Source organism: Engystomops pustulosus, chromosome 6 (genome assembly GCF_040894005.1).
Source record: "Engystomops pustulosus chromosome 6, aEngPut4.maternal, whole genome shotgun sequence".
Classification (NCBI taxonomy): Eukaryota; Metazoa; Chordata; class Amphibia; order Anura; family Leptodactylidae; genus Engystomops; species Engystomops pustulosus.
This window is the reverse complement of record NC_092416.1, coordinates 23,848,204-23,866,128: the sequence shown is the minus strand read 5'-3', so window position 1 is coordinate 23,866,128 and position 17,925 is coordinate 23,848,204. Positions and strand designations below refer to the sequence as shown.

Genomic DNA, 17,925 nt, shown 5'->3' with positions numbered 1-17,925 from the left:
AGCCTAGAGATCTTTGAATAGCACGCAGTCCCACTGGGCATGGCTACTGAAGAACAGCAGATAAGTTGGCAGGATCCATCTGCAAGCCTTTATCGGAAATTATGTATCCAAGGAATGGAAGGCTCTTCTGATGAAACTGTCATTTCTCCAGTTTGGCGTAGAGATGGTTAACCCTGAGGCAGCTGAGATTGGTCGTGGGATTGGTGGGACTCGAGATCAGCAGAATACACGAGGATGTCATCCAGGTAAACCCCAACTGTACAATAAGTCCCTGAAGATGTCATTAACAAACGGCTGGCACATTACAAAGTCCAAAGGTCATAACTAAATATTCAAAATGCCCATTACGGGTGTTAAAGGCGCTCTTCCACTCGTCACCATTCCTGATGCGGATGAGATTGTAGGCCCCACGAAGATCCAATTTGGAAAAGATTCCCCGCACCCTGTAGATGGTCAAACAGCTCCGTGATCAGCGGCAGAGGATAGAGATTCTTAACAGTGACCTTGTTAAGACCGTGATAGTCTATACAGGGGCCGAGAGAGCCATCCTTCTTAATGATAAAAAGGAACCTGTGCCAGCTGGGGAGGAGGATTTGCTTATGAAGCCTCCTTAATAAACTCTGACATGGTTTCAGTCTCAGGTACCGAGAGCGGGTCACAGGTGTAATGTCGTGGTGGGAACCCATATGATGTAGAAGGAACCGACACCGGATCACTGGACTGCAGGCTCAGAGACAACTTTATTCCATGCTTCTTCTTTGCTCTGTATGTAACAACTGCCCTAAACCAGACTGATCCTCCTCCTCAGTACATCACTGTTGCTGGGCAGAACATGCAAAACACATTAACACTAAACATATTAGCAGAACACATATAACAACATCACAACAGGAACACGGGAACACAGAAGCAGGAGCACACAGGAACACGGGAACTAAGGAACACACAGGAACGCAGAAATATCGCTGGGGAGCTGTCTCTAAGGCGTAGGCACAATGATACGGTGGGGAAGGAAGGGAGGCGCAGATTAATAAAGGGGGAGGTGTTCAGCAAGAGCACCAATCAGCGGTGCACTGGTCCTTTAAATATCCTACAGCCAGCGCGCGTGCCCTAGGAGGTGGGGACGCACGTGCACGGTAGTCCGCTGGGGAGCAGGACCTAGGACAGGTAAGTCCAGAGCAGTGGCAGCCGCGGGGCAGATGGAAGGACCCGGGTCCGCTGCCATCCGAGACAGGGATCGCGGGAGCACCCGTGACAATTGGTATGGGCAACAGTACATAACAGCTAAGTTTAGGAAAAATTTGGAGGAATGTATGTAAGAAAAAAATGCCTTTTTGGGCACTACTGTTGGTGTGTTATTCACTGTTAGTCAAAAAAATATATAGATAGTAACTGCACAGGTGGAACCCCTGCAATGTGTATCAGCTTGATGTCTGGGATTTTTTATTTTTTTTTAAGTCGCAAACAAGACACAAAATGCATAAAACATAGAAACTCCAGTCTCCTGCTGGTCGTGACTTTCTTGGTGCTTTTTAAAAAAGTTGCAACTTGTGAATCTGGCATTTCAGGGCATTGCACTAGCAGTAATTCTATGTTTTCACTACTAAAAAGTCACACAGGACAATTTCAGCCACTTCATTATTCTAGTGTTAAGTCCCATAAAGATCAATGTGATACCAAAAAAGCCCAGCGAAACCAATGATACATACTTTACAACTGTGTAATTACTGAAGATCCAGAATCTGGACTTGGATACAGACTGAGGGTGGGTGGGTGGGATTTATTGGGGCTTCGGTGCCTGAACACTGGCTTATTACTAGCACTTGCGATTATTTTCCCACAAATCCAGCTGACCCTCTCGATCTATCCATCTGTGGGAGGGGCTTTCCCACACCAGTACATGAGTGCTGCTGTATGATAAATATCCCTCTGAGTGTCTATGACACGGAAAGTTATTTCTCACCGGTGCACGTGAACCATCCGCACCTATCAGACACCAGCCCAGCTAGGACTTGACATAGAAACATTTATATTACTAAATACTTTTTCTTTAATGAAAACTAATTTATAAGTAAATACTGTATCACTATTAAGAAAATTATGGATGAAGGATTGGATGGCCTTAGCTATAGGTATTGCTATGGGCAACAGCACATAACAGATAAGTTTAGGAAAAGTTTGGAGAAATGTATGTAAGAAAAAAATGCCTTTTTGGGCACTACTGCTTCTTACACAGTTTATGGGGCAGTTTTGGATGTGTTGCTGTGTTTTCCACTGTTAGTCAAATAAAATATATAGATAGAAAACTGCACAGGTAGATCCCCTGCACTGTGTATGGGGGCACAAAACCTCCTCTGTGATTGGTGGGAGTCTCAGTAGTGGACCCCAGTGCTCAATATTCATCATCTATGTTGAGGATATGTGATAAATGACACTGTAGCTCATTATTCAGACTCAAGACATAATACTAACGAAAAATTCACCAAAACTTTCTTTTTCAGTGTTCGTTAGAGTTTTTCTGGAGACCACACCTCTGATTGAGATCTTAATTTCTGATTTTCAAATACCTGGAACCCCACCATCCGCCTCAGTAACCATTTCCATGGACAAGTCCACTTTCAAGAAGACGATCAAAGTTATGGATGGAGAAACAGTAACTGTTAATCTTAGAGGTCAGAGGGTCTTATCCATATAGCACCATCACGAAATCCTGTGTTACTGTGATAACCTGTGACTTTAATAGAACCAGTAATGATGTTTCCTTGATTTATCTAGATAAGCGGATCCGAGCCATATTCCTTATATTCCTGTACAGGCAGTCTCCTACTTAAGAACACTTGACTTACAGAAGACCCCTGGTTACAAACGGCCCTCTGGATGTTGGTCATTACTGTACATTAGCCCCAGGCTACAATAAACAGCTATAACAGTTATCACAGGAGTCTGCAATTAAGCTTTATTGTTACTCCTGGTTCTTATGAGAATCTACCATTTTTAAAACCCAATAGTCATAGAGACCTTTTGCCTGTGGTTACAATTATTAAGTATACAGTTCTGACTTACATACAAATTCAACTTAAGAACAAACCTAAAGAACCTATCCTGTACATCAGTGATTTTCAACCTGTGTGCTGCGACACAAGGTTGAGTGTGCCGCAAGGAAAGTTCCCCGAACTACGCTGCCCCTGGGTAGAGCTGCCCCTGTGTAGAGCTGCCCCGTATTTCTGTGCCCATACTTACCTCCAAGCCCCGCGGCGGCGATCCGCCCATCTTCTGTAGCTCCTGCACCGCGCGGCCCATGTCACGTGACTGACGCGACCTGACGTCAGGTCGCGTAAGTCACGTGACCAGAGGCGCGCGGTGCAGGAGCTACAGAAGGTGGGCGGATCGCCATTAGGAGTGAAGGTACGTGGAAGAAGACATCAAGGGTAAGTATATAGGGTTATTATTTGTATAGGGAAGGCAGCTAGGGTCTTTTTTTTTTATTAGTAAAGGTAGGCTGGGGCTTTTTATTAGTTAAGGGAGGCTGGGGCTTTTTATTTGTTAAAAGAGGCCTTCAGGGCCTTTTAATTAGAAAAGGGAGGCCTCTAGGGCCTTTTAATTAGTAAAGGGGGGCTCTAGGGCCTTTTAATTAGTAAAGGGGGGGCTCTAGGGCCTTTTAACTAGTAAAGAGAGGCCGCTACGGGCTCTTAATTTGTAAACGGAGGCCTCTAAGGGCTCTTAATTAGTAAAGGGAGGCTGCTAGGGTGTTTTAATTAGTAAAGGGAGGCCGCTAGGGGCTTTTTATTAGTAAAGGGAGGCCGCTAGGGGCTTTTTATTAGTAAAGGGAGGCCGCTAGAGGTTTTTATTAGTAAAGGGAGGCCGCTAGGGGCTTTTTATTAGTAAAGGGAGGCCGCTAGGGGCATTTTATTAGTAAAGGGAGGCCGCTAGGGCCTTTTTATTAGTAAAGGGAGGCCGCTAGGGCCTTTTAATTAGTAAAGGGGGGCTCTAGGGCCTTTTAATTAGTAAAGGGGGGGCTCTAGGGCCTTTTAACTAGTAAAGAGAGGCCGCTACGGGCTCTTAATTTGTAAACGGAGGCCTCTAAGGGCTCTTAATTAGTAAAGGGAGGCTGCTAGGGTCTTTTAATTAGTAAAGGGAGGCCGCTAGGGGCATTTTATTAGTAAAGGGAGGCCGCTAGGGCCTTTTTATTAGTAAAGGGAGGCCGCTAGGGCCTTTTTATTAGTTAAGGGAGGCCGCTAGGGCCTTTTTATTAGTAAAGGGAGGCCGCTAGGGCCTTTTTATTAGTAAAGGGAGGCCGCTAGAGGTTTTTATTAGTAAAGGGAGGCAGCTAGGGCCTTTTTATTAGTAGAGGGAGGTAGCTAGGGCCTTTTTATTAGTAAAGGGAGGCCGCTAGGGCCTTTTTATTAGTAAAGGGAGGCTGCTAGGGGCTTTTTATTAGTAAAGGGAGGCCGCTAGGGGCATTTTATTAGTAAAGGGAGGCCGCTAGGGCCTTTTTATTAGTAAAGGGAGGCAGCTAGGGGCATTTTATTAGTAAAGTAAGGCAGCTAGGGACTTTTTATTAGTAAAGGGAGGTCACTAGGGACTTTTTATTAGTAAAGGGAGGCCGCTAGGGGCATTTTATTAGTAAAGTGAGGCAGCTAGGGACTTTTTATTAGTAAAGGGAGGTCGCTAGGGTCTCTTAATTAGTAAAGGGAGGCCGCTAGGGGCTCTTAATTAGTAAAGGGAGGCCGCTAGGGGCTCTTAATTAGTAAAGGGAGGCCGCTAGGGGCTCTTAATTAGTAAAGGGAGGCTGCTAGGGGCTCTTAATTAGTAAAGGGAGGCCGCTAGGGTCTTTTAATTAGTAAAGGGAGGCCGCTAGGGTCTTTTAATTAGTAAAGGGAGGCCGCTCGGGTCTTTTAATTAGTAAAGGGAGGCCGCTAGAGGTTTTTATTAGTAAAGGGAGGCCGCTAGGGGGTTTTTTATTAGTAAAGGGAGACCTTTTATGACTGTTTTAGTGTAATTTTGTGCTATTTTGGTTGGTGGTGTGCCCCAGGATTTTCTAAGTATAAAAAGTGTGCCGCGGCTCAAAAAAGGTTGAAAATCACTGCTGTACATAACCCGCAGACTGCCTGTATATCTAATTATATACACTAAATTGTATATGGACCATAGATTGTACATAGATGACATACGTCTGTTTATATGGAACTGTATACTGTATCAATATTTTTAAGGGGTAAGACATCAGCTACACAAATACCAGAAATGTTCTGCTACACACATCAGAGAGAGACACAGACATCAGCTACACAAGTACCTGACATATTCTGCTATACACATGAGAGAGACACAGATATCAGCTACACAGGTTCCTGACATGTTCTGTTTACACATGTGTGAGACACAGACATCAGCTATACAAGTACCTGACATGTTCTGCTATACACATGTTAGAAACACAGACATCAGCTACACAAGTACCTGACATGTTCTGCTATACACATGTGTGAGACCCAGACATCAACTACACAAGTACCTGACATGTTCTGCTATACACATGTGTTTGACACAGACATCAGCTACACAATTACCTGACATGTTCTTCTATAGACATGTGAGAGACACAGACATCAGTTACACAAGTTCCTGACATATTCTGCTATACACATGTGTGAGACATAGACATCAGCTACACAAGTACCTGACATGTTCTGCTATACACATGCGATATATACAGACATCAGCTACACAAGTACCTGACATGTTCTGCTATACACATGCGATATATACAGACATCAGCTACACAAGTACCTGACATGTTCTGCTATACACATGTGTGAGACACAGACATCAGCTACACAAGTACCTGACATGTTCTGCTATACACATGTGTGAGACCCAGACATCAACTACACAAGTACCTGACATGTTCTGCTATACACATGTGTTTGACACAGACATCAGCTACACAATTACCTGACATGTTCTTCTATAGACATGTGAGAGACACAGACATCAGTTACACAAGTTCCTGACATATTCTGCTATACACATGTGTGAGACATAGACATCAGCTACACAAGTACCTGACATGTTCTGCTATACACATGCGATATATACAGACATCAGCTACACAAGTACCTGACATGTTCTGCTATACACATGCGATATATACAGACATCAGCTACACAAGTACCTGACATGTTCTGCTATACACATGTGTGAGACACAGACATCAGCTACACAAGTACCTGACATGTTCTGCTATTCAAATGTGTGAGACAGACATCAGCTACACAAGTAACTGACATGTTCTTCAATACACACGCGTGAGACACAGACATCAGCTACACAAGTACCTGACATGCTCTGCTATACACACGTGAGAGATACAGACATCAGCTACACAAGTATCTGACATATTCTGTTATACACATGTGAGAGACACAGACATCATCTACACAAGTACCTGACATATTCTTCTATACACATATGAGAGATACAGACATCAGCTACACAAGTCCCTGACTTGTTCTGCTATTCACTTGTGAGGGACACAGATATCAGCTACACAAGTACCTGACATATTCTGCTATACACATGTGTGAGACCCAGACATCAGCTACACAAGTACCTGACATGTTCTGCTATACACATGTGTGAGACACAGACACCATCTACACAAGTGCCTGACATAGTCTGCTATACACAAGTATGAGACACAGAAATCAGCTACACAAGTACCTGACATGTTCTGCTATACACATGTGTGAGACAGAGACATCAGCTACACAAGTACCTGACATGTTCTGCTATACACATGTGTGAGACACAGACATCAGCTACACAAGTACCTGACATGCTCTGCTATGCACATGTGTGAGACACAGACATCAGCTACACAAGTACCTGACATGTTCTGCTATACACATGTGAGAGACACAGACATCAGCTATACAAGTACCTGACATATTCTGCTATACACATGTGTGAGACACAGAAGTCAGCTACACAAGTACCTGACATGCTCTGCTATGCACATGTGTGAGACACAGACATCAGCTACACAAGTACCTGACATGTTCTGCTATACACATGTGAGAGACACAGACATCAGCTACACAAGTACCTAACATATTCTGCTATACACATATGAGAGATACAGACATTAGCTACATAAGTCCCTGACTTGTTCTGCTATTCACTTGTGAGAGACACAGACATCAGCTACACAAGTACCTGACATATTCTGCTATACACAAGTATGAGACACAGAAGTCAGCTACACAAGTACCTGACATGTTCTTCTATACACATGTGTGAGACACAGAAATCAGCTACACAAGTACCTGACATGTTCTGCTATACACATGTGTGAGACACAGACATCAGCTACACAATTACCTGACATGCTCTGCTATGCACATGTGTGAGACACAGACATCAGCTACACAAGTACCTGACATGTTCTGGTATACACATGTGAGAGACACAGACATCAGCTACACAAGTACCTGACATATTCTGCTATACACATATGAGAGATACAGACATTAGCTACATAAGTCCCTGACTTGTTCTGCTATTCACTTGGAGACACAGACATCAGCTACACAAGTCCCTGACTTGTTCTGCTATTCACTTGGGTGAAACACAGACATTAGCTGTAACGTCCGTGCCTGAACGTCGCTCTATCCACAGTTGGCGGAATAGAGGCGTTTATTTGTGTGTGAACTGTGGCTTAATTATTGTGTTTAGATTAACTGAGCCACACCCTGCTCCTTGCATTTCTGTCCTGCCCAGCAAGGGTTACTAGCCAGTGTTGTGCTGGAGGCGTGTCCGGGATCGGCTTTATATACCTGCCCGTTCCCATCTTACCTTGCTGGTTATTTTGAGTCTTACCTGTGTATACTTGCTTGATCTTGATCTGACCTGTGTATATCCCGCCTGTACCTGTATCCTTCAGGCTTGCTGGTTAATTTGAGTATTGTCTTCCCTGAGTATCTAGTTCAGTTTTACCTGTCTACGTTTGTCTGGCTGTATCTGTATCTGTACCAGACCTTTGTATATCTGCTTGATCTTGACCTGACCTGTATATAACCCGTTTGATCTTGACCTGACCTGTGTATATCCTGCCTGTACCTGTATCTGTATCTGACCTGTGATTATCTGCCTGTAGACCTGTATATATCTATTGTTTTGTCCCTGTCTCAATCCTGTTTGTATTCTGTGCTCCAGTGTGAACACTGGTCTATTCCTGCATTCCGGTTACCTGTTCAGTCTTGTGTTGGTTTCTGTGCGCCAGTGTGAACACTGGTCTATACCTGTATTTCTGTTACCTGTCCGCTCCACCATCCAGCAGCTGCCAGACAAAGTAAATGTCCCCTGTCATCTTGTAGGGTCACTCAGGGACCGTCAGTTAGGTTCCTGATAGTGGGTTCGCCCTTATCAGGGCGGTTTATCTGCTTTATGCAGGGCCTTAGCCCACAGGGACGTCACTGGGTGAGTTCACCGCAGGGACGTCACAGGGTGCGTTCAAGTCTGGTTGTGGTTGCGCGTTTGCTGGACGGGTGCTGACATTAGCTGTACAAGTGCCTCACATGTTCTGCTATACACATGTGAGAGACACAGACATCAGCTACACAAGTACCTGACATGTTCTGTTACAACATGGCTGCCTGGAGCTGTTGTATCTGTCATACACATACAGGCTGCTAGGGCCGCCAGCACCAGGAAACACATGGAGGAGCCATTACACAATTATACCTCACACCATTATACAGGCTGTCAGTTATGTGTATAGGAGTATCTCATACACACACAGGCTGCAGGGGGCGCCAGCATCAGGAAGCACATGGAGGAGCCATTACATTATTATACCTCACATCATTATACAGGCTGTCAGTCATGTGTATAGGAGTATCTCATACACACAGGCTGCAGGGGGCGCCAGCACCAGGAAGTACATGGAGGAGCCATTACACCATTATACCTCACATCATTATACAGGCTGTCAGTCAAGCACTGGGGTGTGTGGCTCTTCCTCCCACTCATGAATAAGCTGGACAGCTGAATATGATAACGATTGTTGGACATCTCTCAGGTCATTTGCATACAACTTTAGTACCTGATTGCTCAGGTATGTAGGGGACAAGGAACGGATAGGGAAAATGCTTTCTAATAGCAATTTATGAAAATATATACATTTTTTGTGGTTAATTTGCCTGACAGGTTCTCTTTAAGGGTTGAAGGTGGCATGCACTGACCTCACTCAGATGCGGACCCCCTCACACTGGCCAAGATTTTTACGCCCTTAGTGATGACTCTTTCTTCCTAAGCAGTTTGAATACATAGAGGACAGTGACAATATATAGAGCCAGGCAATGAATAGATATAGATTATTTTTCTATTAAATGTACACTACAGGAAAACCACATTGGGGCACATTTACTAAGGGTCCTGCGGTCGCGATTCTGTTGTTTTTTTTTCCCGAATATTTCTGATTTGCGCCGTTTTGCACTTAATTGGCCCGGGTATTAGCACACGTGATCGGATTGTGGCGCATCGGCGCCGCGACAGAAATGGGGGGGCATGGCCGTCCGACAACCCGACGGATTCAGACAAAACGGGGAATTTTAAAAAAGAATTGTGTCGCAAGATCAAGCACTGACATGCACCAGGAAGAAGCAGGTGAACTCCGGCGGACCTCGGCGCAGCAGCGACACCTGCTAGATATCTGGCGCACAACCTTAGTGAATCCTGGCAGACCCGAATCCTCGTCTGACAACACGCCGCGGGATCGCGACTAGACCGGGTAAATAAATGTGCCCCATTATTTCAATTCATGTCTCTTTTGTACATTAGAAAAGTGCAGAGTTTGAAAAACATTCATTGTCCCACAGTGCAGCCTCTTTGCTCTGATCAGTCACCATCAGGACTTTGAAAATGAAACACATTTAATTTATAAATAAATCATTTCTGCAATTTGGAGACTGTAAAAGAGAGTCAAATGTGTAATTTGCATGCTGTGCCACCAGTCCTTGAAGCAAGCAACAAGCTGAGGACTTCATGTATGACCAGTCCCTGGTTAATAAAAATGAGCTGCAGTGGATGACATACCAAGACAAAAATATGGAAACACCTCCTTCTGTTGATTTGGTTGACTAAGACTCTACCACTGCCTCCCAATTGACAAGGTCACCTGTCTCGCCATAAAGGGAGGATGTGATACCTCCACCACCAAGCCTGTCCACAACATCTCAGGAAAGGGTTTAGCTTTCTGTCCCCCCAAACAATGGAGAGAAAGTGGAAATTTGAGCCATCTCACCCACAAGCCCTGGTCCTGACTGGAACAGTTGCAAATGTGTTGCCTTTGATAAAACTAACATTCTGGACAGCTTAAAAATGTTTTAGAAGTAACTGTCCCGCAACACGTAATTCCCAGCCGCCGCTACTTTTCTGGGCAGGCCATCAATTCCCTGCACCAAAAGATTGTGGAAAAAATATTGTGGACACTATGCATTGCCATTAGTCGGAAGTTGCAAATCACAGCTAATGTGTGGACAGACAATTATCGGCAGCAACATTACATCTCATTAACCACCCTGGGCTAATGTGCTGGTTGGTCTTGACAAAATAATCCATGCGGTGCAGGATGTCACTCCTTGCCACTACCTCCCACTCCTACCCTGTTTTCTCTTCTCCTGCTTCTTTGTCCTGTGGACACAAAGTGGAAAAAAAAATTCCCTCCCAACCCCTAAAGTTACTTGCTGGATCAATTGAAAATTTTTGGGGAAAAAATTGTAAAAAAAATTAATAATAATCATAATAATAATAATTCTTTATTTATATAGCACCTACAGATTACATAAAGCATGACAAATTGGTCCCATGTCCCCATGGGGCTCACAATCTAAACAACCTACCAGTATGTTATGGAGTGTGGGAGGAAACCCAGGCAAACACAGAGAGAACATACAAACTCTTTGCAGATGTTGACTGGGTGGGACTTGAACCCAGGACTCCAGTGATTACTAATAATGGAGAAACATGCAAGCAGAGCCATTGATTTACTGAAAACTCTAGCCCTAAACTCATCGCTGTAGCTCAGCTGTTGTTCCGGGCTTGGGAAAACAAAATGCAGCGTGAAAAGCTTTGCCCATACCTTAAAACCTTTTGATACAGCAACCAAGACATTTATTCTTGTCCTCAGAGTAAATGGACACTATTTACTGACAGGAGCAACTATATGATCAAGTTATTTGTAACATCCGTGCCTAAATGTCACTCTATCCGCAGTTGGCAGAATAGATGGCGTATATTTGTGTGTGAACTGTGGCTTAGTGTTTGTGTCTGGATTATCTGAGCCACACCCTGCTCCTTGCATTTCAGCCCTGCCCAGCAAGGGTTACTATCCTGATGGACAGTTTCCCTGGCTGGTTGGTTATTTCAAGTCTTTCCTGCGTATCTAGTGCTCTTGCTATCTTGTTTGGTATTCTGTGTTTTGTATCCGATTCTGTACCTTTGCAGCAATCTTGGTTTTGACCCGGTTTGTTTGTCTCCGCTTGTATGCCTGTATCTTGACCTGACCTGTGTATTTCCCACCTGAAGGCCTGTATATAATGTTGTTTGTCCCTTAGTATAAATTATCTCCTAGTGTGACTTCACCTTCCTGTCTCAGTCCTGTGTCCAGTTAGATTCCTGATAGTGGGTTTGTCCTTATCAGGGTGGTTTATCTGCTTTAGGCAGGGCCTTACCTGCAGGGACGTCACAGGGTGAGTTCGCCACCACTTACCTAGTCTGACAGCTAGCGCCAAGCCTGGTTACGGTTGCGCGTTTGCTGGACAGGTGCTGACAGTATTACTGGCATTTTTTCACTTACATTATGATTTTTCTAGAGCTGAAAACTATACAGAGACAGGGCTTTCAAATCTTGCTTTACGATGCAGTAAATGCTAATATTCCTATTTGGGTTTTTTTCTCAAATACTGTTGAAAAATCATCTATAATCAGTAAGAATATCTCTAGTTGTCTATCAATAGCTCAGTGCAGTTCTTCAGAATGCCATAACAAGGGAAATTATTTTATTTTGTCACCTGTCCTAATAACAGCAGCCTCCTCTCTGTACATTATTGCACTAAAAAGTGTAATTGCTGGTTTTTGAAGGCCCTGCCTATCTAACTGACCCTGTGATGAGCAGCAACCTCTCCCTAGCTCTGCCACCTGTGTGTAATGGCATCTGGACTGGAGGGCACAGAATAAGGGAGATAGCACAGCAGCTGTGTAGACTGTTCTTGTATATGGGATGCATGAAAACCGCACATGGATCTCATATGGACTGTGTATTCTGTGTATATATAGAATTGCATACAATAGATTGTACATACACAATAATTGAATCATATATATTTTTTGTGTAAGTTAAGCCAACTAATAGAAGGTGCAAAGTAAGACTAGAATTTTTTTTTAACAATAGTTTTCATTTGTTTTTCAAAATATTTTGAAAAATAGGTTGTAAAGGTGACACAATAACATGTGCAGAGGTGGAAATCAATATTTTTAACAATGTATGCTTCACTTTGTTAATTAAGCAGAATATATACCGTATATAATATCCAACATTAAATACATGGTGCACTCTTTGTATCTCACTTTTAGACATTTTTTATAACTGCCATATTATTTGCAGTGAAACCTTGTAAATAATAATTTTTTTAGAAAAAAAAAGTAAAGGAATACTTGTTATACAACACTAGCTAATCAATCTTTACTTGTATTGTAGATGATCTGGAGGATTAAGATTTCACAGCATTAACAGATTATGGAATGTGAGTATAATACTTTATCTATTTCTTATCTCATATATATGGATCACTCTCACATCCTAATATCTATCTACAAAAAAATATATTAAACAGCACACAAAAAGGTAAAAACTTATAAGCGCATGCTCCTATACGTCTGGGCAAAAAGTCCTCTTGACCTGACCTGTGTATTTTGGTTGGGACAGAGGCAGCCAGGGAGCCCAAAAGTCCTGTCACGTCATATTTCTTAGTCTAGACAGGTCCTGTCAGAGACGTCTTCCAGATTTATCTTCTGGCTACATAGTAGATTTGGGTGAGCAGGAATGCTAAGATTGGCATTCAAAACACTAGTCTTAATGAATTACCTCCACAAAGTGGGGTCAGCAAATGGCTATGCAAACAAACTTTGTAAGAATGGTATTAAGGAAAGTGCCTAAAATAAACCTGGGATGCTTGGGATTGCAGAATTGCAGAGTGCCTTCAGAGAACACATAATAATAATAATCTTTATTTATATAGCGCCATCAAATTCCGTAGCGCTTTACAAATCATAGGGGACATATACAGATATACTACTTTACAAAGAGCAAACAGTCATATGGAACAATAGGAGTGAGGGCCCTGCTCACAAGAGCTTACAGACTATGAGGATGAGGGGGTGACACAAGAGCTTACAGACTATGAGGATGAGGGGGTGACACAGGAGTTTACAGTCTATGAGGATGAGGGGGTGACACAAGAGCTTACAGTCTATGAGGATGAGGGGGTGACACAAGAGCTTACAGTCTATGAGGATGAGGGGGTGACACAAGAGCTTACAGTCTATGAGGATGAGGGGGTGACACAAGAGCTTACAGTCTATGAGGATTAGGGGGTGACACAAGAGCTTACAGTCTATGAGGATGAGGGGGTGACACAAGACCTTACAGTCTATGAGGATGAGGGGGTGACACAAGAGCTTACAGTCTATGAGGATGAGGGGGTGACACAAGAGCTTACAGTCTATGAGGATGAGGGGGCGACATAAGAGCTTACAGTCTATGAGGATGAGGGGTGACACAAGAGCTTACAGTCTATGATGATGAGGGGGTGACACAAGAGCTTACAGTCTATGAGGATGGGGGATGACACAAGAGCTTACAGTCTATGAGGATGAGGGGGTGACACAAGAGCTTACAGTCTATAAGGATGAGGAGGTGACACAAGAGCTTACAGTCTATGAGGATGAGGGGATGACACAAGAGCTTACAGTCTTTGAGGATGAGGAGTGACACAAGAGCTTACATTCTATGAGGATGAGGGGTGACACAAGAGATTACAGTCTATGAGGATGAGGGGTGACACAAGAGCTTACAGTCTATGAGGATGAGGGGGTGGCACAAGAGCTTACAGTCTATGAGGATGAGGGGTGGCACAAGAGCTTACAGTCTATGAGGATGAGAGGGTGGCACAAGAGATTACAGTCTATGAGGATGAGGGGGTGACACAAGAGGTTGTATAATGGTCCAGCCATTCTTTATAAGGGAACAATATAAAATAATTTAATAAATAATTTACTAAATAACGATGTTGCTGCTTGGACTAGCCCTCAGCCGCCATCTTATTTACAAGGTGCAAGGTGAAAAAGACTGCAGAGAAGCCTGGAGCTTGGTATATATCAGCTATTTGCAGGATAACAGATGGGAGATAGGACATAGGATGGATTAGTAAAGGGAGAGTTGACATTTCAAGCAGTTAGCGAGTGTGATAGTCTGCCTAAAGAGATGGGTTTTAAGAGCACGTTTAAAGCTTTGGAGGGTGGGTATTAGTCTGAGAGTCCGGGGAAGGGCATTCCAGAGAATTGGAGCAACTCGGGAGAAGTCCTGGAGACGTGCATGAGAAGTTTGAATTAAGGTATAGATTAATCTAATGTCACTGGCAGATCGAAGAGCACAGGAAGGGCAATAGACTGAGATGGTAGAAGAGAGATAGGGAGGTGCAGCATTATTCAGAGCTTTGTGGACGAGGGTTACTATTTTAAAGTGAATACGGAAGGAGACAGGCAGTCAGTGCAGTGATTGGCACAAACTGGAGGCATCCGTGTAACGTTTGGCCTGAAAGACGAGCCTGGCTGCTGCATTAAGAATAGATTGAAGAGGAGAGAGTTTAGCGAGTGGAAGGCCGATTAGTAGGGAGTTACAGTAGTCTAGTCGAGAGTGAATAAGTGCAACAATTAGCATTTTAGAAGTTTCGAATATCAGGAACAGTCAGATTCTGGAGATGTTTCTGAGATGCACTCGGTATGTTGAGCAAGAAATTGAATATATGGTGATAAAGAGAGGTCAGAGTCCAGCACAACCCCAAGACAGCGGGCCTGCTGCTTTGGTGCTATAGTGATCCCACAGACCGAGATGGAGAGGTCAGGGTTGGGTTGGTTAGTAGATGGTGGAAAGGCAAGAAGTTCAGTCTTAGAAAGATTAAGTTTCAAGAAGAGAGAGGACATGATGTTAAAGACAGCAGAGAGACAAGAAGAGAGAGGACATGATGTTAAAGACAGCAGAGAGACAAGAAGAGAGAGGACATGATGTTAGAGACAGCAGAGAGACAGTCACTAGTGTTCTGGATTAAGGCAGGGGTGATGTTACATGCAGAAGTATATAGCTGGGTGTCATCAGCATAAAGATGATACTGGAAACCAAATATGCTGATGGTTTGTCCAATGGGGGCAGTATAGAGAGAGAAGAGAAGAGGACCTGGGACTGAGCCCTGAGGAACCCGACACTGAGAGGAAGATGAGAGGAGAAAGATCCAGAGAAGGAGACACTGAAAGTGCGGTCAGAGAGATAGGAATAAAACCAAGAGAGTGCGGTGTCCTTTAGGCCAATGGAGTGAAGCATCCTAAGGAGGAGCTGGTGGTCCACAGTATCGAACGCTGCCGATAGATCCAGGAGAATGAGGAGAGAATAATCACCTTTGGATTTTGCAGTGAGGAGATCATTGGAGACTTTAGAAAGAGCAGTTTCAGTGGAATACATAGAGCGGAAACCAAATTGTAGGGGATCAAGGAGGGAGTTAGCTGAGAGATAGCGAGTCAGTCAAGAAAAGACCAAGCGTTCCAGGAGTTTGGAGATGAAAGGGAGGTTAGAAACTGGTCTGTAGTTAGTAGCATTGGATGGGTCCAGTGAAGGTTTCTTTAGTAAAGGGGTAACAATAGCATGCTTGAAAGAAGAGGGGACGACACCAGAAGAGAGAGATTTAAAATTTTAGGTGAGAGGTGAGGTGAGAAGTGACTGCTGGGAGACTGTACCAGATGTGAGGGGATGGGGTCACTGATGCAGGTAGTGGGGTGAGCAGAGGAAAGGAGCCTAGACACTTCTTCCTCTGTGACTGGCTCAAAGGAAGAGAGTGAACAAGATAAGGTATGGGAGGGAAGGGGATCGGAGGGGTGAGTGGATTGAGCAATTATTTCCTGACGGATACAATCAATTTTATCCTTAAAGTAGGTGGCCAGATCTTCAGTCCCAAGGTCTGTGACCGGTGGCTGCACTTTTGGTGATAGTAAGGAGTGAAGGGTATCAAAGAGCCTTTTGTGGTTGTTAGAGAGAGAGGATATGAGATTAGTAAAATAGACCTGTTTAGCGAGGTGAAGGGCAGAGTTAGAAGTTTTTAGCATAAATTTCAAGTGTAGAAAGTCTGCAGATGTGCGCGATTTTCTCCACAGACGTTCAGCAATCCTGGAGCACTGCCGAAGGAAACAAGTTTGTTCAGTGTGCCAAGGTTGCCTGCGTGTGTGTTGAAAATTTCGGATAGTGAGTGGTGCATTTACTAAGGGTCCGTTGGACGCATTTCCGTTGTGTTTCGCAAATTTGCCCTCAATTGCCTCAGGGTTTATGGCGCACACGATCAGATTGTGGCACATTGGCGCTGGCTTTCATGCAACACAAATCGGGGGCGTGGCCGTCGGACAACCTGACTGATTCGGACAAACCGTGGAATTTAACTTTCAAAATTGTGTCGCAAGATGAGCACTCACATATACTAGGAAGAAGATGGTGAACTCCTCAGTGGGGAAGCGACACATGTAGGAAATTGGATGCACGATCTTAGTAAATCGCGGCAGACCCGAATCTGACATTACGCATCGGTGGTGTCAACGGGACGGGTAAGTAAATGTGCCCCATAATCTCCACATATAAAGGAGAGCAGGTGCTCACCGGCAACAGACTATCTTATATAGAAAAAATATGATAATGATGCAAATTACTTGTGGTTGCAGATGAAATCTCTGAGCTCTCATTGCCTTTGTTTCCCAGATTTTGCGATCCAAAATGATAAACTGATCCAAACAACTAAACAATGAAGGTCGGGAAATTGTTATCATCTGAAATCAAAGGCACAAACAAGAATTTTGGGAGAGGGAGACAAATATATATAGATGTATCAATTAATACACAAATTAATCTAATTTTTCTAGTTGTTAATTTGTTAAATTTTGAAATCAATGAGCTTTAATTTTCTGACGACCTGTATTCTGATTCAGTAAACTCAATAAAAATGATGCAACCAACAATTAAATGTGGTTTTACTTCTTTGGGTTAACGTTCACAATAATTCTAATACATTATATAAAGTATAATGTGATACAGTGACTGACAGTTAACAATATTAAAGTAAAAAGAAAGAAAATACTTTGACTACTACGATGTGTTACTAGAATGAAAGCATATAATAAGCAGAATATAATATAGACATATTTACACACTTCAAAATTACAACTTCAATTGCTCTGGAAATAATATATTCAAGTTACGCTGATAAACTGAAATGATATAAAAAAAATTCACAGCAAACTTTAAGTAGCAATGTTTCAGTCATACAATAGACCTTCTTTAGACACTGCAAATGACAGTGTATATGCACAATAAGTGGAAATATATACAAATATACAATACAGGTGGTCCCCTACTGAAGAACACCCGATGTACAGACAACCTAGTTACAAACAAACATCTGAATGTTGGTCATTACTGTACTTTAGCACTAATCTACAATTAACAGCTGTAACAGTTATCAAAGGCGTCTGCAACTAAGTTTTATTGTTAATTCTGGTTCTTATGAAAACCCAACATTTTAAAATCCAATTGTCAAAAAATTGACTGGGGTT

General features: G+C 43.2%; 1 protein-coding gene across 1 annotated transcript in view; it reads left to right on the top strand.

Annotated features, from left to right (window-relative positions):
- LOC140065876 (uncharacterized) overlaps positions 1-17,276 on the top strand; it is a 112,340-nt gene extending 95,064 nt beyond the window's left edge. The window contains exons 17-19 of the mRNA XM_072113437.1: positions 2,502-2,672; positions 12,761-12,806; positions 17,075-17,276. Coding sequence (XP_071969538.1) covers positions 2,502-2,672; positions 12,761-12,777 — 188 coding nt within the window. The 3' untranslated portion in view covers positions 12,778-12,806; positions 17,075-17,276. The remainder of the gene's footprint in view (positions 1-2,501; positions 2,673-12,760; positions 12,807-17,074) is intronic.
- Positions 17,277-17,925: the final 649 nt, after the last annotated feature.